At 37.6% G+C, this 26,038-nt stretch overlaps 2 protein-coding genes across 3 annotated transcripts in view; both read right to left on the bottom strand.

The window, feature by feature from the left end:
* LOC128996931 (uncharacterized) overlaps positions 1 to 26,038 on the bottom strand; it is a 324,176-nt gene that overhangs the window by 201,663 nt on the left and 96,475 nt on the right. The window lies entirely within an intron of this gene.
* Positions 207 to 19,535, bottom strand: LOC128996926 (bromodomain-containing protein 7-like). 2 transcript variants are annotated; one of them, XM_054422462.1, is made up of 14 exons: positions 19,303 to 19,535; positions 15,618 to 15,859; positions 14,682 to 14,811; positions 13,556 to 13,827; positions 12,852 to 12,973; positions 11,748 to 11,918; positions 11,239 to 11,353; positions 10,108 to 10,291; positions 8,324 to 8,459; positions 7,638 to 7,734; positions 7,093 to 7,255; positions 6,040 to 6,198; positions 4,912 to 5,126; positions 207 to 4,289 (listed from the first exon to the last, which is right to left on the bottom strand). In XM_054422462.1, exons 1-14 carry the CDS (start codon positions 19,361 to 19,363, stop codon positions 4,134 to 4,136), a joined length of 2,223 nt encoding a protein of 740 aa, XP_054278437.1. In that variant the 5' UTR covers positions 19,364 to 19,535; the 3' UTR covers positions 207 to 4,133. The 2 variants fall into 2 exon arrangements, with proteins under 2 accessions (XP_054278437.1, XP_054278438.1); XM_054422463.1 differs by having other exon boundaries at positions 10,108 to 10,270.

The raw sequence follows: 26,038 nt of genomic DNA, 5'->3' as shown, positions 1-26,038 counted from the left end.
TATTAGTAGAAAAGGAATGTAAACAGTTAAAAACATTACTCATAAATTTGTTTATTATTTATGAATTTCACAGTGATTAACATGTTATCTTATCTATATGTACAATTATTTAATGAAAAATGCACACCTATAGTATAACAAACAACACATATAATACTAATGAAGCTTATAAAATCATACACAACATAAATTATGAAAAGTAGTAAATCTTTGTTGCTATAAAAACAAAAACACACAGTTAAATTATATTTAACTCAATTAAGAGAAACATTATATATTATTATTATTATCTATTATATTATTAAAGTGATACAATCAAATTTTATGTAAACGGTTAAGGCTATTTAACAAATAAAAATATAGGCATATGGCATATTAAAATGAAGCTTAGAGTGTGTAGATTTGCCGAAAAGTATTGATATGGACGAACTCCCTAAGGGCTCTGCCCCACAGGCTGATTTCCAAAGGGCTACGCCTTGCATGTTTTGGAAGTTAAACGTTATCCGATTAATTTAGTGAACAACAGCTGGCCATTGCAATTGACAATATAGTTTGTTTACATTTTTGTTTACTTATTTTATTATTTACTTTTATGTTCTTAAAATAGGTGCGGTGAATGGACAGTGAAGCTATCTCTAGCTGTTTGTTACAAGTGAGTGATTAAAAGTATTCGAAACACGATGAATATGAGATTTAAAAAAATCAAGTGTAGCGCCTGGTAGGTTTTCACGAAAAAAACTAATTTCACTGGTACTAGTTTACCTGTTGCTCGAATTCAAGCAATTGCGAAGCATTACAGGCGACTCACGAAGCTTATTGTCCAGGATTTCTCGTTTTTTTCCATTGTAATAATTTCACCAACCCAAGTTTCATCTACAGATGCAATACGCCAAAGAATATCACCTTCGTACAATCTCCAAGAAGTGGTAAAAAAAGGCAGAAACCAAGCCATACAATAGATATAAGTTAACTCCATAAGAAATAATTTTAAGAGTTACTGTGATATTAGGATTTTCCACTGATTTGGTAATAGAACATTAATTTGCAAAACATGAAACGATGCAGAATAAAATCGATTAAAAATCAGAAAAACCCATTGCAAATACTGTACTTCATTTTGAAAAATTCAATAAATCACAATTTAAATATTAACAGCTGTTTCATTAAAAATTAGTGTAGAATTATGCATATGGTAAACAAATTTAAAGAGGCAACTTTAAAGGCTTCTGGGGCAGAGCCCCAAGGGAATTTCCCTCGTTCCTCTTTTGATGGCTCATCTATAGACCAAGACCTTTATTTAGAGACCCCTACCAAGTTTCTACGCCCAGCCGTTCTCTCAAATTAGCTGGGACAAAAACCCAGTTTTTCCCCCATAAGAATAACATGGGATGGGAATTCAAAGGCCACTGGGGCAGAGCCCCAAGGGAATTTACCACGTTTCTCTTTTGATGGCTCATCTACAGACCAAGACCTTTCTTTAGACACCTCTACCGAGTTTCTACGCCCAGCCGTTCTCTCAATTTAGCTATGACAAAGAAAAACAGTTTCAAATTAATATAAATAGACCAATTGAATTATAAACAATAGCTTGTATTAATATTTTACGACAAAAAATAGAGCACAAATCATAATATTAACCCCAAAATAAAATAAACAAAATGTTGTCGACACTAGCGCTTGGTGGCGCCAACATGAACTAGACATAAAAAACAAGCCGATTTTACAATGGGATGAGAAGTCTACTTGTTTTAGTTAGTCTATGGTGTTAAAAAAAATCCTTAAACACAAACAAATAATGCATCTTGTTCAACTGCTGTTGGGCTGTAGCAAATTGAATATATGAAGGTCGGACATTTGAGGGATGAGGATTCAGTTCCAGTCACTAATTCTTCCAACACGAAAGGTGCATATTGCTGTGTTAAGTTTTAATTTTTATTAAAGAACATATCAGCCATTAATATTTTTAGTTTAGCATATTGTTTACAAAAACCGTCTCAAATTGTTTGACAACATAAGAAAAGGAATCAATGACTTCTATGGCTCATTTAAGACACACCAACTTAAAGTCTGACTTTAATATGGCAGAGGCAAATTAATACAAATCCATATTGTTCTTGTTTCGTCCAACTTGAACATTGCACAATATTTCCTATTATCTAGGAAAAACATAAATATAATGATTCCTATATATATGTTGTCATACACTATTACTGGACACTTTAAAGTTCTTGAAATATTTTTCTTCTTTTAGTTTCCAATGAAATTCGATTCACATATATTTAGAATTAATATATGTCTGTAATTTATAAATCAGACTTGATTTGTCAAGGATCCCAAATTAATGGGAAAAATCTGTGTTGTAGTCATGATAGTACAAAATAATCTTAAGTACTGATGAACGACAGATTTGTATTGATAAATTAATGTTCTCATAATATGATTTTATATAAATTAAAATTTAAAGACATTTTCAATCAAAGAGTTTTACAAGTTATACACAAAAGTGAGATTGTAACAAAACATCTCTTGCATAAAAGAAATAAGTCATATAAATTATAGATACACACAGGCATGGTGGCTAGTATTATTATATTACTGATGCACCAGTTGCTCAAATTCGAGCAATTGTAAAGTATTACATGCGTCGTTTCAAAACGAATAACAATCATAATTTCCGATGACTTAAAAGAGTCAACTCAAAGAAAATGTATAATCAATCACTCCACTACAGTTATCGAAACTGAAAACAAACTCATTCTGAAAATGGACGCTCTTGTATCATGTGTTTACTATGAACAGCTGTTGTAGTATGCAATAAATACAAATTATTTGTCTGTTTAAGTAAACAAAATCTTTTCTTCATAAGAACATTGGGATTTCAATGGCCTGTGGGGCAATGCCCGAGGACTTTTATTATATGAATTGGTGAAAGGTCTATTCAAAAAATACTTAATTTTGACACATAGTTTTTTTAAATCCGTCCATTATTAACAGAGGAGTAGTGTTTTGTAGAAATCGCCATCACGTATTATACAGGGTGGTAATAAAGTTTGAAGACAGTTAAATATTTTCCAAACGACAACAGATAAATCAAGATTTGGTACATCAACACCACACCTAAAAATCTACTTTTTTTAGGAAATATCAATTTTCTGTCATATCATGGGGACGTCCCGCAAGGAGTCGGAAGGTAATCTTAAATAGAAGCATACGTTGGCAGGTACATCAAATTAATGGTCTTTACTAGCAGAATATAATGCTGCAAATTTGAACTCAAACGGACAACCGAGCCAAGAATGACAGTTATTCGAAGATTCATTTAATTTGCAGTTTTATTATACGCTTACTCCTCAGGGGCACAGCACTAGGAATCGGAAGAAAATTGTTAACATAAGCGTAGGTCGATATGCACATCAAATTAAAGGTCTTCACAAGTAGATTACAATGCCATAAATTCAAGCTCAAAAGAACGCCTGAGTAAAAAATGGCAGTCGTTCAAAGATTCAAAATGGCAGATTCAAGAAATCTTTGAAAGGCTGCCATTTTGCGCAGGATCAACCTTTTGAAGTGCGGTTTGCGGCAACGTATTCTACTAAAAAAGGCCTTCCATTTGATGTGCATATTGACCTATGCTTCCATTTAAGATTTTCTTCCGACTCCTTGTGGGCCGTCCCCCTGAAGAGTTATTGGATCACTGAATATGTGTTAAAATGAAAAGTTTTATGCTCTGCTGTAACTTTGTACCAAGTATTGTAGCTCTATCTACATTATTTTTTAAAATATTTACAACTGTCTTCGGACTTTATTACTACCCTGTATATAAGGATTATATTTGTTTGTATCTCACATTTATTATATTTAGGTCAAACCCAGGTGATGATTAGGCCTATTATCGTTAACAATCAAAATCAACCGAAATTTCTACTAACCGTATTTAAAGCTAAGCTTAGTTTTTACCTGTGGTATTATATTTTACAGTGATTGGACTAAAATTATGACAAAGTTTTACAGAATCTGACTATAAAATGCCTTTCTTGTCATTGTCAGTTTTATGTTGTCATTCTTAATAAAAAAATAATAATTGTTTGGGTATAACTATAACCACATAGGTACTCATCCAAAACTGGAATCGTCTAAGACTCTGACAACATTTCCTCAATAGTTTTGTCGTCGTGCAGAGGGAAGTTGGACAAAGCTGTGTCACTCTCTAGAAACTCCCGGAGTTCTGACTCAAGATCAACTCCTACGCCTTCTTCTTCTGCTCCACTGCTCTCTTCCGAGGCTGATTTCTGTAAAAACAAAAAAATCTAAAATGTAGATCATGCATTGTAAGTTTGGGGATCTATTCTCATGTTTACGGGACTAAGCCACGTCTCTAGGGACTTACTCAGAGGCACTGATCTTAGATATCTAGAGGTTGCATTAGTTTAGAGTTTGACTTCTTCAAACAAGTCATTAGTTTGCAATGTGGGCTTATTCAGCTTAAAATCCACACTTAGACCTGTGTTGTTGTCTTAAATGAGTAACATAGATTAAATATACACCTTTAGTAGATTTGTCTTCCTTATGGATCAGCTGAAGACAATTTTATTATTAGTTCCGTCCGGTGCCGCTAGGAACGTGTTTTTGTTTACAATATGTTTCTTTCAGTTTCCGTTACTCGCTAGTTTAACAAAATAAAACAATCTTATCACAAACAATAACTCGTTTCTCATTATATAACCAAGTAGTAAAGCACAAATCATGAAATTAACCCTAAAATAATAGAAACAAAATTTCATCAACTCTAGCACCCAGTCTCCAACATAAACTAGACCTGAAAAAACAAGCTAATAATTTTACAATAGGATGAGAAGTCTACTTATTTGTTAGTCTACCTATTTGTCTAAGCTTAAGTTCTAACATACATACCTCCACTGTGGCTGGCAGTGATGGTGGCGGGGGTGAAGGACTGTGACAACGGGGGGCAGCTGAGCCCCTTGTCACAGGCGGGGGATCTGTGGCCGTACCTACACTGGCTGTGTCTGGGGCAATCCCCATAGCCTTCCGGATAGCAGGGATAGACACCACAGCTCCGGGGGGAACTTGCTTGGCTAATGCTGTTAGACTCTCGGTGATCTTCTCGGCTATGAAAAAAATGAACATTGGGTCATAGGGTTGTACAAAGATTTTGTATACCTGATAAATGTATTTTGATTATTATTGTTAGATGTTGATGTAGGCATACAATAATATCTCTTTGCTATACAGTTGGTTAGTGACCTGAACTCAATAGTATAATATTGGATAAAAAAATTAGAAATTTTCAAGAACACGTAATAACTATCTTTTACAGTTTGTAGGTAGAATAACATTGAATTGTTCAGTTTATAGCACAACCTCAAAGGTGCAGTAAAAAGTGAAAATCTTGATCTGTGGAGACCAGCCAATGACAACAATCAAGTGTGGTAATAGTATATTACAACTTTAAATATCTTTCACACTACACATCCAAAAATAAAATGAATCTTGGAAAAGACTATGGTAAAACATCCTTCAAACAAGAACTACTTTTCAAATACCCTTCATAAAATGCAATCCACTAGCTTGGAGTGAGATGCCTTGTGTAGGTTTGTTGCTGAATAAGATCAGCCATAACCACCACACCTCAGCCAGGACCTTATTATGAGAAGTCCAATGATCATGGACAGCATCCAAGTAAAAGACCAGAACTAAACCGGCTACGAGAAAATGAAAACGATTAACGGAAGAGCTATGTAACTGTATTGACACCTCTGAACTGATCTGTGGCCTAAATTCTGCCTTTTCCACAAAAGCCCGTGGCTTATGGGTGCATACAATCTAAATATGTCTTATTAAGTCTGTAACTACTAATTCGCTTATGGGGAAGTGAGGAGGTCTAGTGGAAGAGCATAGTACAACAGTCCCTGAGGTCTAGGCCAAGGCCTTGCCTGACGTAGTGTATAGAACAATTAGTGCTAGAGCCTTGCGACCTATGATGTGAAGGTGAAGGAAGGCCTTATCACAAGCCAGCATTACCTAGGTTGAGCTCAGTCTCCGTAGGCTGCATGATGTTGCCCAGATGCGTAGGGGGAGGAGCGCTGAGCCGATCATTCTGTGCTTGTTGTAACTTCTCCAACAGAGCCGACGTCTGGTCCAACCTCTCCTGCATTGCGTTATCCTCCTTGCCAGCCTTTTCTGAAAAAAACATTTATCTGGTTCTTTGTGATATTTTATTTAACACTAATTTTATCAGAAACTCCTAAAGAAAATGATTAGGATTTTTTTTATAAAAAAGTGAATTTTATTTTTTTTCTTTTAAGAGCTGTGTAAACATGTAAAAACAACAATTTGCTCAAACAAGGAGACATTGTCTAGATAGCACTCATGTGGTTTTAAAAATAAAAAAAAATAAAAATTAGCAACTAATGCTAAAAAAGTAAAAACAAAAGAAACTGCTTCAGAAATTAAAAAAAAAGTTGAAAATGAAATCTCTTGATTATTGCTATATAGACAATTTTAAAAATTTATAAAATAAAAAAAAGCATTTAATTGCAAAATAAATACATTTGAAAGCCCTAATTTGGGTAAAAATTACAGTAGAACCTTGATAATGAGACTCTCATGGGATTTATTAAATAAGATTTTTCATCAAGGTTGACTTCTTATCGAGCTTTGCAATATGTGATAAGAAGTCAAATAAATTCTAGGGGATTTAAAAACTACACTTGTTATCAAAGGGTGACTTGTTATCGAGAGTCTTGATATCGAAATTCCACTGTAAAGTAAATTTAAACTCATATTGAATTGACCCTCAATAACAAGTCGCCCTTGATAATAAGTGTAGTTTTTAAATCCCAAAGAATTTAATTTATTTGACTTCTTATCACATTGTCCAGATTGTTTTTTTGTCTTTTTTACTATGTTGTAAATGTACATCTTTCTGTATACCGTTCATGTACTCAAGTATATTGAATTGGTTTCATAGTATGTTGCTTTATCAACTGAGCCACTGACTATAGAGATTATGGATTGCATCAGAATAAAGTTTGGATTTTATCTTAGCAGCAAAAAATTAACTGTTGGACTTACCTAACTGGTCCAAGAATGAGGTGTCTATACCCAGGTCTGCCAGTGTTCGGAGTTGTGACACGTCCACCTTGACATCCCCTGCTGCGGGGGTGGCTGTGGCGGGGGTCATCAGCTGACGTACCCTCTCTTCTTCTTCTCTGAACTTCTTACGCTCCTCCAACACCTGAATCATAGCAGTTGGCATAATATAACCCTGCCTACCTAGTATAACTTCCTACAGTCGGGACCACGTAAGTTTGCAGTTGAGGGAGGAGCCTATTTACCATATGGTTTTGAATGAACCAATGAGAACCGAGTGGTGTTGCCAAATCTAATAATACCAGCTGATTTGGAAATATTGCTTAGTACATTTTAATTAGTGTTGTCAACGGGCGATGTCGCAACGTCGCACTAGCCTTGTCTTGTGATTGGCTGCCACTAACTGCAAACTTACGTGGTCCCGACTTTAGTCTTAACTATACAATTCTAAATGAAATTTCACTATCCGCATACCTCAAAATCAAAATAAAACAAACTATTAAACATAGAAACATTGTTAGAAGTACCTTTTTAGTCTTCCGGTGATCTCCCCCAGTCAGTAGATCTAGCAGGTTGTCTACCATCGTCAGAGTGTAGTCGCAGTCTTTGGCAAAGTTTAGGATACTGCAAAACAAACAATGTATATCACCTACAATTGAGAACATGTTTACCAGTATCCCGTTTTTTTTGCAAACCCTACCTACAATGGTGAATACTATTATTATTTCTAGCATTTTAGAAACACTTAGCCTAATCTCGTCAGATCAAATTTTAAGGAAGATTTTTAAGTGGTCGATTTAAGTTTTATCAAATTTGTTGATGTGGGCGTTATTAAACGTAATAGGATAAACAACAGTGTCACACCTTCAGTTCACCACAACAAATAAATAATAGCAATAAAAAAAACACGAGTAAAACATGGAAAAAGGCATATATATATTTTTTTTCCTAAGATAAAATAAATTGTTAAGAGCCCATATCGATAAATAAATAATTACTGTCAAATACGAATGTGTACATTTGTGGACACTTCTATTAGTAAACATTCTTAGCCGTTATATTTTTATTCCTGCAATTAATTAATTGTACAGATCCCATATTCACATTGGTACACAAAATAAAACAAAAAAATTATACAAAAGGTTTTCTTACCACAAACAAACTAGCTCTTATCATGGGCCCACTTTAAATACATTGGATGCAGAATATTTACCTCTCAGCGTACTGCACGGCCGTATCATCTCCGTACGTTTGAAACACAAGGTCGGACTCCTCCTTGGAGAGGTTAGCGAATGTCGAGTCGTAGGACGGAGCGTACGACCCAAAAGCTCCGTAATACAGAGGCTTCACTGTACATCAATCATATTGTTAATTAAAATTGAAAGAAGGTCTAGGAAAGGTTACATCACGCCAATATTAATATTATTTTAATAAAAACTACTGCCTAGATTCAGTAAACAGCTGATTTTTGTGGAGTCCTTATCCAAATATAAATGGACTACAACTGGGCGGAAAATTGATTTTAGGTTGTGTCTAAATAGAAGAAATGGGCCTCCTTAAGCTGTTAGGAATTGCTAAGAGGCTCATGAACGGAATTGAGGGATGTTTAAAATAGCTGATTCCCTATATGGGAAATTAGCTAAAAAGCAAAAGACTAACGTAGCCAGAGGGGGAAGCTATCCCAAAAACGTTTGTCAAACAAAACAAAACATTATTCATTCAACAGTTATTATAAAATTATGAAATATATATTTTTATATGCTCAAAATAGTGTATACTTAATTATTTGTATATTATCCTTACTATAATCTTATTAAATATATAATATTAATATTTAAAAAAATATAAAAATGTATTGATTCATATTTAATTATAAAGATACAAAAACTTTAAAATATGTAATTATATTATGGTCAAAAAATTTATATATATTTATTTGCATATTATACTTCCTATAATATTATTATATATGCATTATTAATATTAAAACAGTTATTAAAATGTATTCATTCATACATATTTATAATTGTTAGTATATATTTGCATATATTAAGGCAATTACGAAATCAAGTTTTTTTTGTCGACCTTGATCTCCAAAAACAAATTTTTGGCTATCATCAAGTTCTTTTTTAACACTATACAATCGACTTCGTAATCTTCTTAACGTATGCAATAATATACTTGTTGCACTCGTCTTGACGAGCACTATCATTTGTATAGGGTCCGGAAAGAATCTGGTGAAAGTCGAAAATTGGTTTTTTAGAGATCAAGGTCCACCGAAAAAAAAACGATTTCGTAATCTTCTTAACATATGCAATAATTTACTCGTTACACTCGTCTTGACGAGCGCTATCGATTGTGTAGGGTCTAATTTTATAATAAATAGTATTATTTGGGAAAGATGGCTACATGTCAAGTTTTAAGGCTTTAGTGGTGGATAGGTTGGTCAATGCCTTACTCAAATAAATAGTTGAAAGTAAAAGGATATAAAACACAGAATTTTAGGAACTATTGTCTCCATATTCATCTGCAGAGTGATGTAAAATTTACCTCTTCCGTCCATCATTAACAGTTAGATGTTTAAGGAACGGCTTTAGACCAGAATTATGATTTTTAACTTAGGAAAAGTCCAGGCAAGCCATATAAAGGCACACAAAACAAAAATTTTGATCCTTGCAAATTTTGTCAAGTGTAGAGAAAGAGAATTGCACAATATTTTTGTGTTCACTTTTGTCTTTCTAGACTTTTCCGAAGGTAAGTGGGGGAGCGAGCTGGTTTCGTGTTAGAGCGCAGGACTTCAGTCTATGAAGTCACATATCAAATCCCGCCAAATCACCGATGTGATTTATGTAAGTGATAATGCTACAACCCCTACGTCTAGCCTGAAGTATTGTGAAAAACAATCCCAGGCTAGAGCCTAACGTCTTAGAGAGAAAAAAAGGTAAGCCAGCTGATATCCCTTTATTCTATTCATTCTAACTAGATACAGTAACCCACCAGATTTGCTCATGTTCCTGCGGTCCTCTCGGAAGCCTTGCAGAGTGCCGCTGCCATGTTGTATCTTGCCCAGTAGCTGACCCAGACAGACGGGTCTCTCGTTGCTCTCCGGGTCCAGACCCTCTGTCGGCACCAGGATGGCCAGCGACGTGGTGCCGTCTCTCTGCGTGCGCAGGAATCCCATCTGTCACCACACACACAATGCTTGCATCCACCACAGCATCAAGCGTACAACACATGCTGTTAGCCTACAGCTCAGTCTGTATGTTTTTAGTCCAACCGATTGGATGTGAATTGAAAGTTACTTTAATTGAACGTGAAAATGAAGTACCTTACCCAACCTTAGCTGTTAGAACGTTTTTTTTTCAATCATAAATGAAAATGTAATGAGTGAATGTGAATGTGAGAATGAAAATTATAAGTATTTCTACATGAACATAAAAATTGTGTACCCAACCTAAATTAGTCTACTTGCTTTGAAGGAATCGTACGCTTTTTGAATGGGATATGAAAATGTGGTAGAAACCTAACCCAACCCAATTGAGAAATTGAATGTTTTTATTCCATTAAACATGCACATGTTGTAGGCATTTTAAGTCCAATAAAATCAAGACTTGTTGTTATCAAATAAACAAACACAGAAAAAAGGACCAATCAAAAAAGAACATAAAATCTTCTATTTTGAAAACTCTACTACCTCACGCACTACCTCAACTTTGAAGGCACATGTAGTAATTCAAGCTAATAACCGATTGTTTTAAAAAGCCAAGCAGTAAAATACAGTTAGACTTCAGTATAGGCTACTCATGCAAATTCAAGTTGATTAAGGGGTCAGTAAGAACGAGTTGGTATTATTGATTTTTATGTTTATTTTCTGCCTATAGAAGATTCTAATTGGTTTTCCTATGTATTGTTACTGAGCCTTTTGCTCTTTCAACTTTAAATCTGACCAAACTCAAGTTGTTACAATTATTTCCTACTTTAAAAGTATATCTTGCAATTAAGATGGCCTTTTGACTCCAAGTTTAAATTATTCTGTTTTTTTTTTCCATTTAAAAAACATTCAATGAAAATTCTTCAAGAGATCCAAAAAGGCAGAATTTAAAGCATTTACTGGTGTCTTGTATTTACCTTGGTGTTGACTTTCTTCAGATCAAGACGTTGCCTCACTTTTTGTGCAGCTTTACGAGTCTGTTCAAGAACTTCGTCAGGCGTAAGATCGTCAGGTATAGCCTCAAACTTGCTCCTGAAAATTGAAAAATGTACTGCAGCTGATGCGCATATGTTACATAGATTAAATTTGTTTTCCAGCGGAGAATTAATTATCAATTGTCTTCAAACATTAGAACTTCTGGAGAACCGATTTTAAAAGAAACGGTTTCAAAAGAGCATTTGCTCTAAATATAAATGGCACTTGGAAAATTTTCTCTTAAGGTCTTTGGGTGATTAGTAAGACTAGAGGCCGACGTTTTGGATGCGTAGCTAATCCATCTTCGAGGCAAACAACTATTCAACTGAATTAAAGATGTATCCAAACCATCGGCCTCGAGTCTTACTCATTCAAGAAAGCGGTCATCACCTAAGACCTACGATAACAACATTAATATTTGGATGTTTGATCTATATTGTTAACAACTTACTCAGGCACAAAGTTGGGCCCCCGTCGTGGGGGGTGAGCTGGTGGAGGTACGTTCTCCTCCTCCCCCGCCTCCCTCTCAGTGGGGGGGCTGTGACCTCCAGCAGGACCAAGGTCAAACCCAAGTGCTTCCTTCGGGATCTGTAGCATCCACGGCATTGTGACTGCCATAGACCTGAACAGAAAATTTTGTTTAAATTTAACCGCAAGGCTTCCATAGGGTCAATTCAGTTTCAAATCCTGGGCGTCTACAGTTTTTGCCCTAATAAATTGGTTAAAGGGGTTATTGGTTTAGGGACTTAACAATGAAATTTTTAGTGATACTTTACGAGTTAATGCAATAGCCTAATTATACTTAAATAGCTGGTTCAAGATACATTGTTGTCAGACAAAAGCCTTAGTAAGTTAATGTTAGTTGACTTAGCTCATCAGTCATCACATTAAAAGGAAAAAAGTTAACAGAACAAATTCCAGCTACCTCTAATCTTGCTTAGAATGCAAACAATAACAAATAGCCTATTTTAAGGTTACTAAAAAGTACTTCCTCAGCAAGTCATGAACATTGGGGACACAAAATAAATTGTAGAGTTTTCAGAACATCTGGGACCCAAATTAATTCTCAGGGACTTTTGTCAGGGATATCTGTATACACCCTAAACCAACTATTCTTCCTATTTTTTACATGATCAAATCAATGCAAAGCTACTCCAGGATTTTGAATTGTAAAAAAGGGAGGATAGCAGCTAGCTTACCTTGAAAGTGTAGGTAGGTCATAGAACACCTAGAAAATACACTGTGCACACAATATTTGGTCCCCTGAGGGACTTTGACAAGTGTAGAGGAAGACACAAAGTCAAGTGTAGAGGGACCCTCAGGGGACGAAATATTGTGTGCACAGTGTATCTTCTAGATGTTCTATGACCTACCTCCACTTTCAAGGTAAGCTAGCTGCCATCCTCCTTTTTGTACAATTCAAAATACTGGCCTAGATCCTTTCTTTGGACAAAACAAAACTACTCCAGTTAGTTTTATAAGCTCTTCATGTACCAAGACAACAACAAAATTAAATAGCTGTACAAACCAGTTAAAATAAACTACAATGACTAACCTGATCTTCTCCTCGCAGACAAATTTGAGTCCAGCATGCAGCAACCTCTTGGCAGCCTTATAGTAGATAGTCTCTGGGTGATTATAGATCATAGCGTTGCCACACATCTGTTTAAAATCATCCTGGAAAAAACAAAAAACAAAAATAGTATTAAAATCTATTGTAACAACTAAGTGTTTGGTAACCAAATTTTGTGTGTGTACAGTTGTATGACAATAACTTGTTGTGCTATCCTACAATATTTGAAAGGCTGTTGTTTGATCAGGAGCTCAGTTCCTGAGATGTGTTAAGTTGGAGTGGTTGAAGGATAGGGCCCCATTGTGGAATCTGGGTTTCCAGGTAAGTAATGGTTTTTAAAATAATTTTATTATGTTACTTTCAAAAATTAAGTTTTCATCTAAGTATCCAAGTGATAGCCTTATTTCCAAGCAGATCAACCTTTGTTTATCATCAAATGTGATGAAAACTAATACCTTTGTGTTCCAGTGTAAGTTTTTACGGGTAAGTTTTATTGTATTGAAAATACAATATTATTTGTATAGCTTTTCAATCCTCGGTATATATCAGAATTACAGTTGACTCTCAATTTAGAACACAAAACTAGACTTAACGTATACAACAGTATTACTGTAAATCATATAAATTAACCATAGATGCTCGACTGAGCTACGACTCCAACATGGAGTTAACACTTTTTGACTCACCACGTAGTCTTTCAAAGTGGCATAATTGTTATCCTCAATCTTCTGATGCATCGTGCTGAAGTCCATTGGCTGGTGTATAATTTGCGAGTATCCAGGGGCAATCTGATCCGTCACCGGCCAGGCGAAGAACTGCTGCGGATCCTTCTTCTCCAAGCTTTGCTGCAGATTGTCCAGCAGCTTCTGCAGCGGGCTCTTGGCAGACATCATCTCCTGACGTTGCCGCAGCAACTGCACACAGAGCCGCGGCTCTCTACTCCCAGGGCTACCAATCACTGACAACCAAAATCAATGCCTCTAAAATGGTGAATGGGTTACAGATATGGATACTGATAGGCCTTTAACTGATTCAATGTTACCTCATAATTGTGTTTATAATTTGTGTAAGTTATGTGTCATGCAAGAAGCTACAGTGGATAATTAATGTTCCTGATGAAAGCATACAAGTTGAAACCAGTGTAACAACTGCAGACAACCAAGGCATTTCGTTCTTAAGTGCTGACGTTTAAGTCTTGCAGAGAGCAATCTCCAGATGTGTTATGGCTGTCTGCAATGAGGCTAAACATCAGAACTTAGGTAATCTGAGGGCGAATATGTTGATGAGTGTGGAAGCCTTACTACTGGTTTGCTATAATGTTTGAAATTGACTCTCACTGATACAACTACATTTTGATTGGACTCATTGATTCTTGAAAAGCATATCACCTCAACTCTAAAGGACAATAGAAAACAGCAAGAGGTAACTCCCATAACAAAAGACAGGCAACTATAAATGGACGTAAGAATAGCCTAATTTATTGTATGATGAGTCCAATATGGATTGTTTTGAATAAAAACATCTAGACGTTCTTTAAGGATTAGGGGAAATGTTTTAAAAACATTTTTTATCCATTCTCCTTGATCTTGACGCATCTACAAATCTTAAACTGTGATTCAGCTGAAAAACTTCAAATTTGTAAAGGACAAATTAATGTTTACAAGATGACAAAATCATCGAAAAATATACTTTAAGCTATGGCCACCAGAACCTATAAAAATAAAATATTAGGCCTAGGCCTAAAAGAAAATATGTAGGGAGGGAATAAATAAATTGGTTAATTGATTTGTCACATGTGGTGGTTCTACATACTTGGTGAATCTCCCACGTCGGGAGTTTTGTCTACGGCCGCTCTCTTTGACCGAGGTGTTTCCTGAAGAGATTCTTCCCCCATACTGATATCATCCTGGCTGGACTCGTCTCTTAATCTTTTTCTCTTCTCCTAAAATCAGATAAAATAACAATAATTGTATAGCCTAATAGTCTAAAATCGTTAGAAACTACTACCATAGACAAAAGAATTAAATATAGACTGATAAAGGAAGGTTCCTCAATGTGCCAAACTAGAGTGTGCTCAGTGTTAGTTGATTCGCTGCCTTCCTCGACTCGCCGTCTGCTATCAGCACTACCACCCTTGCAAACGAAATGCTACCAATGTAGTATCAGATTTAAATTTCAATATGGGTAAAGTACAAAATTCTGAAATCCCGTAACTTTAACAAAAAATACAATTTTTTGAAAATCCCCAGAAATTAAAAAAATACCCCCACCGCAGCAAACCTGCAGACTAAGTCAATTTCCATTTGCCTGATTGGATTTACAATAAAATGTCTCCTTAAAAATATCACATTTAAGTTATTCCCTATTTCAATAGAATTAGGCCTAGTTTAACATGTACTTAGGTTTGCTGCAACAGGGAGGGTAAAAAAGTGTTTTTTGTTGTAAAATGTTAATAGTTTAGTAAGAAATTAGGCTAATGTAGTTTCCAAATTAGATCAAAATATAGGCCTATATATTTATTTGCTAGATACAGTAAATATATTCTGTATTAGGCCTACTAACTTAATGATAAATAAGTAAAAGATCTTGAATCTTGAACCAAGAGTAAATTTTGAATCTCTCTCAATGTAGGTAGGCCTATACTTACTTTGATTTGACTCATATATTGTTATTAAAGTATATTGACACAAACAGTGAAGAACTTCAAAGCTTAGAGCAAACAAACAGAAAACGTTTTCGCTGACTTGCCTTATGATGGTGCTTTCTCTTTTTGTCATGCTTATCCCTCTCTTTATCCTTGTCCTTTTCCTTCTTCTTTTTCTTCTTCTTATTCTTCTTGTGCTGTCTGTCGTCATATTGCCCAGGAGGGTATGAGCCTACAGACTGCATCGACTCTTCGTCCCCTCCTGCCCCGGGACCGTGGGAATCGTTACTGTGCTCAGGGGTAGAAGAACTTCCGACCTTGAGGATTAACCGAAGACCGGGCTTCTCTGAAACAGAACATTAACAAAGTAAGCTATATTATGAAAAGCTAAATTATCAGGGTTTCTGGAACATAAGTTATGTAAGTTAGTAAGGTAGGTAAGTTATTTAGTAAATGATTAAACAACGAGACAAGCAAAGCATTTTTGAAACTGTCTCGTCACTTAATCAACTATTCCAAAAGATAATACGGTTCCTAAAAACAACATGGGTGTAACATCAATAAACAACCCGATTGCCTAAGTTATAACCTACACTTTACCTTCTTAATCTAACCTAACTTCAATACACGAACAGCCACGAACCTGTATACTTAAGCCCCGACCTGGCTTCCCACATGTCTAAATAAGATCACTATTTGTTTCAGTTCCAACCGAAGTAGGTTTATATCCGTAAGTTTCACTTTTTGTTCCTAAGTTAAATAGGTGTGCGATGTGCTCTGTGCCTTAGGAAAGTAACTTTATTAACTTAGTTCTGTGTATATATAAGTTACGCAATTTTTGGTGATTTCCGCACCTTAAATAAATGTTAAAGGTATTTATCGTTTATTAGGATCGTAGGAATGGTTTAGGGCCATAACCCTCCATAGTTGTGTCCATAGTTTAGGCCTTAATGTCCGCCTATTTTTGGCGCATTTGCAAGGTTTTATTAAAACGGATCTGAGAAGCTTAAGTAAAACAATGTTAATTCTACTGTTCTATATACCATTTTGTTTGGAAAATCATGGGCTTCAATATTATACATAAAACATAAGAAACATTTGTTTCAAAAAAATTTTTAGGTAAAAAAAAATATTTTGGAAAGTTAAAAAAAAAAAAATAGCCTAAGTTTGCGCTCAATGAAATTGCATAAATTATAGGCCTATAAATATTTGAAAATAGCCACTTTCTTCTAAATTTTATGAGGATTACAAATATATAATAATATAAGGAATAACTGTAGATAACTATATTTAAAATATTAAATATAATAATATCTTTAAGAAACCGTTGTCTGATGCTCCTCCCAGAATCCAAAGAATGTGTTTGGAAATCTTACCATATCGACCAAGAGTTGTGTACAAGCGGGGTTGTGAGCTTCATCTGGCTGACACCTTGAGTAGAGATTGCTACAATGACAATCAAGATGATGAACCTCACAGCTTTGATATTCAGTTGATAATTCCTATGTCTTCTGATACAGTTTCTCGAATCAGAACTAGTGTTGGAAAATGCACAGAGCTTTCTAAATTGAAGGAAATAATCTTGAATGGATGGCCCGAAGAAAGAAACACTGTTGACAGGGAATTGGTAAAATATTTTACTTTCAGAGAAGAACTAAGTTCCTATGATGGTCTTTTGTTTAAAGGAAGCCGTTTGATTATACCTGATGAAATGAAACTTGAAGTGTTACAGAATATTCACCGTCCTCACAAATGTGTTCAAAGTTCAATTAATACAGCACGTGACTATGTATATTGGATTAATATGGAAAGAGATATTGAACAATATGTAGCAAGGTGCAATGTATGCAGCAAATATCAACGAGATAAACCTCAAGATGTGATCCTTCAAGAAACAGTACCAGTGAGGCCATGGCAGTTCATCGGTGCTGACGTTTTTGAATGTGGAGGTAAAGACTTCTTAGTAGTTGCTGATAGTTACTCAGGATATTTTGAGTGTGAAAGTCTAAGGAACAAAAGTAGCATTACTGTTATTACACACCTAAAAAAGTACTTTGCAACTCATGGTATCCCAGATGAACTAAGAACTGATGGAGGACCATGTTTTGCTTCTATAGAATTCACTAAATTTGTATCCGAATGGAAATTTAATCATAGAATTTCATCTCCTCATTTTCCAAGATCCAATGGGCTGGCGGAGAGGTATGTCCAAGAAGGGAAAAACTTAATTGTCAAGTGTCAAGAAGAACAGTCCGATATTTATCTTGCACTTCTTCATCACCGTAGGTAACACACCAAGAGGTAACCTAGGTTCCCCAGTTCAGCGGCTGATGAGTAGAAGGACAAAAACTCTTCTTCCATCTACGACCAACCACCTTATTCCGATGGTCATAAAGAATGTTCCAAAACAGCTAGAAAAAATTAAAAGGCGAGAGAAGCTGTACGGTGATATGAGGAAGACAGAGCCTGATCAGTTTAAACTCGATGAACCAGTGCTTTTCAGATTCAAACCAAAGTGTTGGCTGAGAGCAAAGATTGTTCAAGTTGGTCCTGAACCACGATCGTACAAAATCCAGACTGGTGATGGACGAGAATACCGAAGAAACTCATGGTTCCTAAGAAGAGACAAGTCATTCAGAATCTCCCATGATGTGAATAAAGGTCAATCGTCCAGGTCAGAAGAACATAACAATGACTCAGCTCCTGTTGTAAGACGAGGGGAAAGGATTAGAAGAACACCAAATAAATTTGACTTGTGAAGGAGGGATGACAGTAGTAGCTAGTATGTTTATAACATATGGCAATTGTTCTACATATGTTTTGTGTTATTGTTTTTATATTTGATTGAGTTTTTGTTAAATTAGAAATAAACAACCTTTCTTGAGTTCAGTACAATTATTTAATAATTAATCTAATGACAGTAGATTTGCAAATAAATAAGTTATGGGCAAAAAACAGATTTCTGTACATAGCGTTGAGCTAAGAATGCATAGCCTAACCATAGCTAGGAATCTGGCTGATAATTTACATCAATATCACTACCTACTTCTTAAGGATCATCAACCAGCCCTTCAAAATCACTTAAATCTTCTTATAATGCACCACGTATATCACTACTTTTGATTTTTAACACTAAAACAATGATAAACGTAATAAAACACATCAGTCATCGGTCCGAGGTTAACCAAGCTTTTTAAAAATACGCACGTCAGCTGTCTGCTACAATATTTTCGGAACTAAAATGAATAGCGCTTAGAGACAGACCTCCGGAGAAAGCTCTGAATCTAACAAAAAGAACGAAACCTAACTCGATCCAGTTTAATCCGATTCAGTCAGTCATAGAGCCTTCGCCGTAAACGATGTTCGTGTGTCGAAAAATCGACAAGTGACACTACACAAAGTGTGTCGTGAGTCGATTTTTCGACAAGTGACGCTCGGAGGGTTAAATCTTTAGAAGAAAAGTGCAGAAAGTTCAGAAATGCCTCAATCGATATTTAAGTTAAGTTAGCCCAGTTAAGAAACTGTACCTAGCCTATCCAATGAGGGTCTGGGAGAAAAGAGATCTGGTTAGTTAATTAGTTAGACCTAGGCAACTATCTGTGTTATTTTTTAGGATAGGCCTGGAGGCTAACCAAAAAATACTGTAGGCATATAAGTTAGGCCTAAGTTAGGTAAGTTACGGCCTGGTAGGATTGACTAAAATAAACTAACAAAATGTGACTTTACAAGCTGAGTAATGTAGGCAGGCCTATGCAAATTATTCAGAAAAGTCAAACAAAAAATGTTTACCCTCTTTCTCCTTTTTGTGTTTCTTGTGTCTTTTGGAGCCGAAATCGTCACCGTCTGCCATTAATTCAAGTTTAACACTGTCTTACAAGCACTATGAAAACATGTCAAACAAGAGTGTTCGTAATAATATTAAAGAACGGCACTTCTGAATAAATAAATCCACTTAAAATTTTAACTGTAGGCTAGAAACTATCAACAACAGGAGCAGACCGACGCCATAATATTGACGTTTGTCACCTTTCAACCTACACACACACACTACAAACAAGAAGGCAAGGATGGACCGTCCGTATGAGGACCAGAATGCCGGCCATTCCCCCCTTTGGAGCTTTTTTACTAATTGGAAAATGACAAGAAGAACATGATTTTCAGCATTGATTATACATATCCCAAGATGTATACCCAATGATTCCAGAGTAAGTACCTAACAAACCTACTCTACTGGTTAGGGTTAGGTATGTTTTATCGTTTTATCTTGTGAAACAAAGATTTGTAAATGTATGTGACAAAGCCTGAACGGCGAATAAATTCTATTGAATCATTTGGAACTATGACCATAGCTTCTGATTTTATCATCTAATCCACTGTACCAATCCATATTTATTTTTCAATTGTTTCCAAGGCATCAATACATTTATAAAACCATCCATAAAAGTTGACACCTGACAAATTTCCTCCCTTCAGGTTTACTCCCTTGTCTGAGGTCGGTAATGTCCAAAACTTTAATTTTCAGGTGCTATGCGAAAGTTGGATTATAGACGTAATAATTATAATGAATATAATTTTTCAGACTCCATATTTTTAGAATCTGTGAGACCAACTTTTCACCAGAAATATATGCAGCACAGCTACTAGGGACCCGCAAAGCTTTGTGACCTGGATGCACTGATGCACCCCGTTTGTTGACTTAGCCACACACTTAAAATACCCATCGCTAGCGATAAAATTATTCAACACGCTACCGACAAGCATCTGGACCTAATGAACTGATAGCATGATACCATAGATAAACTTTTTTTGTCTCTCAACGAAACCAAAACACAATCTTTGGTCTTTACGACTTGGGTATTATCATTAATACAAAACTGACTTGTAGCCCTAACCTTGGTATGCAGTAAACTCTCCAGAGTTATCTTAAAAAAGTTGTCTGAGTAAAAACTGTTAAATAAACCCTATGTCGCTTTTTCAAGAAGTTCTTTTGTATGGGCTCAGACTCTGGGGTGGGTTTGCTGAAATTAATAATGTATTGGCAATACAAAAAAGAGCAGTAAGAACCCTCACAAATGCTGAGTATGACGCCCTTGCCTCTCCTTTGTAAATGAGGAAATCATGACCGTTTGTAGTTTGTATATTTTTGTTTCAGTTGTGCATGTAAAAAATGATCTCCAGCCACTCCATCCGTAAGGGTGATCATAACATATGTGCAATACCAGAAATAAGAACAATATATTGATGCACCGTTGTGTTAGGTTAAGTAAAACAAAAAGAAATTCCAGCCAGTTAAGCATGAGATTTCTTAACTACATTTCTTGTACAGCTTGGAACCAAACCACAGAAAATGAAAAACAATCTCCGGGCCGGGCACTTTATTTATAAGACTATCGATTTCTTCCGTTATTCCAACGAGAGTGAGTGTGTTTTTCCAATGTATGTAGTGGCACATAAAACCATAGACAAAAAGAATTAAATAACTCTTTTTGTCTATGATAAACCACTGAGCTAAAATTATAACTGGAGGTAGCACTGCCATGGCAGAAGTCTGTCAAAAGCGAGTCGCTGATTTTGTTAGACTGGTATAGCAGTAAGTTTTCTTACCATAGCAATAACATGGCTTCTTATAACTAGGTTGTATAGCAAGTGAGTTTTTTTGTCATAGCAATAACATGGCTTCTTATGGACACCCACCTCACGCAAACATGGCGGCTGGCGACACGCATCTTTGACATTCAGTGCTACCTCCAGTTAGGCCCTGTACACATGAGGGCGGCAGCCGCCGCGGTTGCCATTGTGCGAGAACCGCGGCGGTTGAAAATACAAAGGAGCAAATGGTACCGTTCACATGCAACCGCCCACTTCAATCAACCGCAACGAACCGCCGCGGTCGTAGATTTCCCTTCGACCGCCGCGGCTCCGAGCGGTTGAAGTTACTAGAGGTTGGCATGAGAGCGTACACATGAGGGCGGTAGCCGCCGCGGTTGACTGCAGTTTCTACTATAGGATCACGGACATCTGCGCGCTTGCCCTGTGGACATCGCTCTCTCTCTCTCTCTCTCTCTCCCTCTCTCTCTCTCTCTCTCTCTCTCTCTCTCTCTCTCTCTCTCTCTCTCTCTCTCTCTCTCTCTCTCTCTCTCTCTCTCTCTCTCTCTCTCTCTCTCTCTCTCTCTCTCTCTCTCTCTCTCTCTCTCTCTCTCTCTCTCTCTCTCTCTCTGAGATTTTCTCCCGAAACATGGGGGAGAGCCAAATTGTTGAGGCGGATTTCAAGCAGGAGTTTGCGGTAAGACATAGGTATAAGGATTTAAGATCGACAGGGAAAAGGTGTCATGTTGTGGTGGAATGTTCTGTACGGGTGAGGAACTGGCTAAGAAGGAAAGAGCGGATCTTCGTAGAATGGCAAAGTTGTCGGGTGAAAGACTATGTGGATGTTGCTAGGTGTTTTAAGTGTCAGAAGTTTGGACATGTGGCAAAGCACTGTAAGAGTGAAACCCCTGCTTGCTCCCACTGTGCTGGGGAGCACGACTATAAGGACTGCCCCAACAAGGGTAAGAAGGAAAAGGTTAGATGTATAAACTGCGTAAGAGATAAGAAGGAAAATAGCAAGCATGAAGCTGGGTCAAGGAAGTGTCCGGCCTATGAGAAGGCAGTCAGACGGCAAAATGAAAAAATAGATTATGGATTGTAGAATTGGGCAATGGAATCTAGGGAGAGGTAAAGTTGCTACAGATGAAGCACTCAGAAGATGTATAGAAGAAAAATTAGATGTCCTTCTTGTCCAAGAGCCATACGCGGTAGGGAGAAAGGTGAAGATAGCTGGTTGCAGAGTATTTCATGACAGGAGCGGAAGAGAAGATATTTGGAGTGCAGTTATTGTGATGAATGATACCATTGGCGCCATAATGGTTGCTCAGGAAACAAGTGGAACGTGTGTTAGTGTTAGGTTAGAGCAGAATGGAAAGTCAATGCACGTGATCAGGTCTTTATTGTAGGCCGTCGGAACCCATTGAAGGTCACTTGGCATGGTTAGCTGATATAATAAGGAAGAAAGGAAATAAAGAAGTTGTTTGCGGAGGGGATTTAAATGCAAAATCGGGACTGTGGCTCAGTGGTTCAACGGATGAGAGAGGGTCGAAGGTGGAAGATGTTGTAATTGCTTGGGATCTGCACGTGGTGAACAAAATTTAGTAGATGGACGACTTTTGAGAACACGCAGGGAGGAAAATCGAACTTGACGTGACGATTACGACGAGGGATCTTACAGGAAGAATAGAGGATTGGATGGTTCATGAAGAGACGCTAAGTGATCATAGTCTTATAACAATGAAATTGCGAAGGGATCAAATTAATCGGAGACATGAGAATGAACAGAGACAAGGGTCATACTGCTTAAGGAATGTAAATTGGGCAAGATTTGATGAAGCCTTACAAAGAGGTATACAAGCGATGGATGTTGAAATGGCTACAGCGGAAGTTCACGCGGAAAAGATTACGGAAATGACGTGCAATCTGATGGAGGAGCAGTTTCCAAAAGCGAAAGTAGGACAAAGAAGGTGTACTGGTGGACAGAGGAGCTAAATGAATTACGAGTGAAGATGAGAAGGAAAAGTAGGATCTGGAATAGGACAGGAAGGGAAGATGATAGGAGAGCGTTTGTTAGGTCAAGAACAGATTACGTTTGGGGAATCAGGAAGCAAAAGAAGAAGATGTGGGAAAAGCTAATTGCGGAGGAAGAGGGCGACCCATGGGGAAAGGTCTATAAGATTGCTGCAGAGAAGCTGAAAAAGGATACTGTGCTGGTTAGCCTGGAAAAAGAAGACGGCACAATGACGGAGACAGTGCAAGAGACCCTAGAGAGAATGATACAAGGATTGCTGCCAGATGATAGGGAAGAGGAGGATACAGAGGAACAATCAAGAATCAGAAGTAGGATGACTGATGAAAGCACCGGAACAGATGAGGAAGATTTCACTGAAGGAGAGCTAAATGCATGCGTTGCACTGCTGAAGGATAGGAAAGCGCCGGGAATGGATGGAATAAAGAACGAAGTAGTAAAGAGAATGTTTGGAAGGATCAAGGGGACGCTGTTGAACCTGTACAACAAGATGCTGAGAGAAGGCAGGTATCCTGATGTGTGGAAAAAAGGAATCGTCAAAGTTTTTCTAAAGAGCGAGGAAAAGGGACCCAAGTAAGGTAAAATCGTACAGGCCAGTAACCCTCTTACCTGTCTTAGGAAAGTTAGGCGAAAGATTAATAGTGAAAAGGATGAAAGAATGGATGGATAGGGAAAATAGGGCAAATCCACTGCAATATGGATTCACGGAAAGTGTTGGAACTGTAGACGCACTTCTGGATATGAGAAGAGAAGTAGAAGAGACAGATGAAAAGTACGTAGTAGGCTTGTTCCTGGATATTTCTGGAGCCTTCGACTCCGCCTGGTGGCCAGAGATTCTGAGAGTTTTGAGGAGATGGAGATGTCCGAACAACATCTACCGATTGGTAAGGGACTACTTCCGAGGCAGAACCGTGACACTAAGAGCTGGCAACGGAGAGGTGAACAAGAACATCACTAAAGGATGCCCCCAAGGGTCTGTGGTGGGCCCTCTGTTGTGGAACATCCTGTTCGATGGGTTTTTGCGGCTGCCTTTCGAGGAAGGTATCTCCGCGAGAGCCTATGCGGATGACGGACTGCTTTTGGTGAAGTCGAACACAAGCCCTGATCTCATGAGGAAGGCATCAAGAGTCTTGGAACTGGTCACTAGGTGGGGGGAAGACAGGAAGATGACTTTTTCGAGGGAAAAGACAGTGATGGTGCTCCTGAAAGGAAGGTTGGTTGAAAGATTCATCCGTGTCGACATGGGAGACGTGACAATTCGGTGTTCAAATGAGACAAAGTACTTAGGAGTCGCAGTAAGAAGTGGATTGAAATTTGCAGGACATTATGAGCAAGTAATCGACAAGACTATGAAGGCATTCGGAAAGTTAAAAGGACTGGCCAAGGCAAACAACGGCATGAGATGCGAGAACTTGAGAAGATTGTACATCGGGGCGCTTGAACCAATGATGCTGTACGGCTGTGAGATGTGGGGCCAACGAATGAGGGGACGAGGTGAGAAGTCTAAGTTGATGAGTCTGCAGAGAAAACTGTTGTTGGGTGTGATCAAGGGCTACAGCACGATATCCCACGAAGCTGTCCGAGTGATTGCCGGGGTCATCCCGCTTGACTTGATGGTTGAAGAAAGGATTAAGAGAAGAAGGGACAAAGAAGAAGGTATCGACATCAAGGATAGCATGAGGATCCGAAGAGAAGAAACACTCGTTGACTGGCAGAGACGGTGGGAGTCTAGCACAAAAGGAAGGGAAACCTTTGCGTTCGTTCCGGATGTGAGGTTCAGAAAGAAAGTCCATTGGGAAACTGATCACTACACTACACAGTTCGTCAGCGGACACGGCAACTTCAAGGCAAAGCTGAAAAGTTTCAACCTCGTCGATGATGACCATTGCACTCATTGCGGAGAGCTGGAGACATCGCAGCACGTACTGATGGAGTGCCCATTCTATGAAGAAGAAAGAAGCGACATGAGGGAATTCCTCCAACAAAAGACATGGGATTGGGAGAAGATCAACTTCTTGAGAACCAAAGAATCTGCGCTGGAGTTTGCCAGAATGTGCCGAAGGATAGGAAAGAAAAAGCATGAATTTGAAAATGCAGGAAGACAGGCTGGAATTTGAAAAGAAAATGTTAGGAAAGAAAGATAAAATTAAGAAGATTGGAAAGAAAGAAAAAAAAAAATCCGATGACCCTAGTACAGAGGGTACTAGGTGAGGGGAGAGGTGTTGGTTAGGCACAGAATGTGCCTGGAAGGACATGGATTGAAGCTGACAGCAGGAAGAGGAATCCGAAGATATTTCAGGAAAGCGGCCTGGTGAATAAGTCTCTGACTTAAACCAGGGGTGGTGGAGGGACCGCTGGGCTTCGGCCAAACACCTCTCTCTCTCTGTGTTGGTGAAGTGTGTAGCTGTGGCTGGAGTTGATCTAGTGCTCGTAGTGTAAGTTTACAATGGCCATGCGTGCTGCTGTGGAACCAGAAAACTTTGACACTGAACTGTCCATTAAAGAAGTACAAAAAGAAGATACGTTTAGGACGTAAACTAAAAAAGAATGCGTGGCAAAGAGTTAGTTGAGTTTTTTGCTGTAAAGAATTATCAGCGTTACGCGTTTAAAAGAAAAATAATTGGGTAAATACAGTACTGGCTGTCGAGCGACGGTCAATTCAAACCGCAACCGCAGCGTAACCGCGGATCCAACCGCTGCCATGTGTACGGTCCTAGGCGGCCGCCGCTGCTGCCACGCGGCGGCTGCCGCCCTCATGTGTACAGGGCCTTAGAATTATAGCTCAGTGGATAAAACATACTACATGTACTATAACGGTTATAGTAGTATGTTTTCTGTTTTCTGCGGTAGTTGATTGTTTTGTTTTGCCATCATTAGTGTTGTGCATGGTTTGCTTTTGGCTTTGTTTGC

The sequence above is a fragment of the Macrosteles quadrilineatus genome, unplaced genomic scaffold (assembly GCF_028750875.1).
Source record: "Macrosteles quadrilineatus isolate MER2022 unplaced genomic scaffold, UCM_ALF_1.0 Scaffold_6__1_contigs__length_79288215, whole genome shotgun sequence".
NCBI lineage: Eukaryota > Metazoa > Arthropoda > Insecta > Hemiptera > Cicadellidae > Macrosteles > Macrosteles quadrilineatus.
This window is presented reverse-complemented; position numbering and strand designations above follow the sequence as displayed.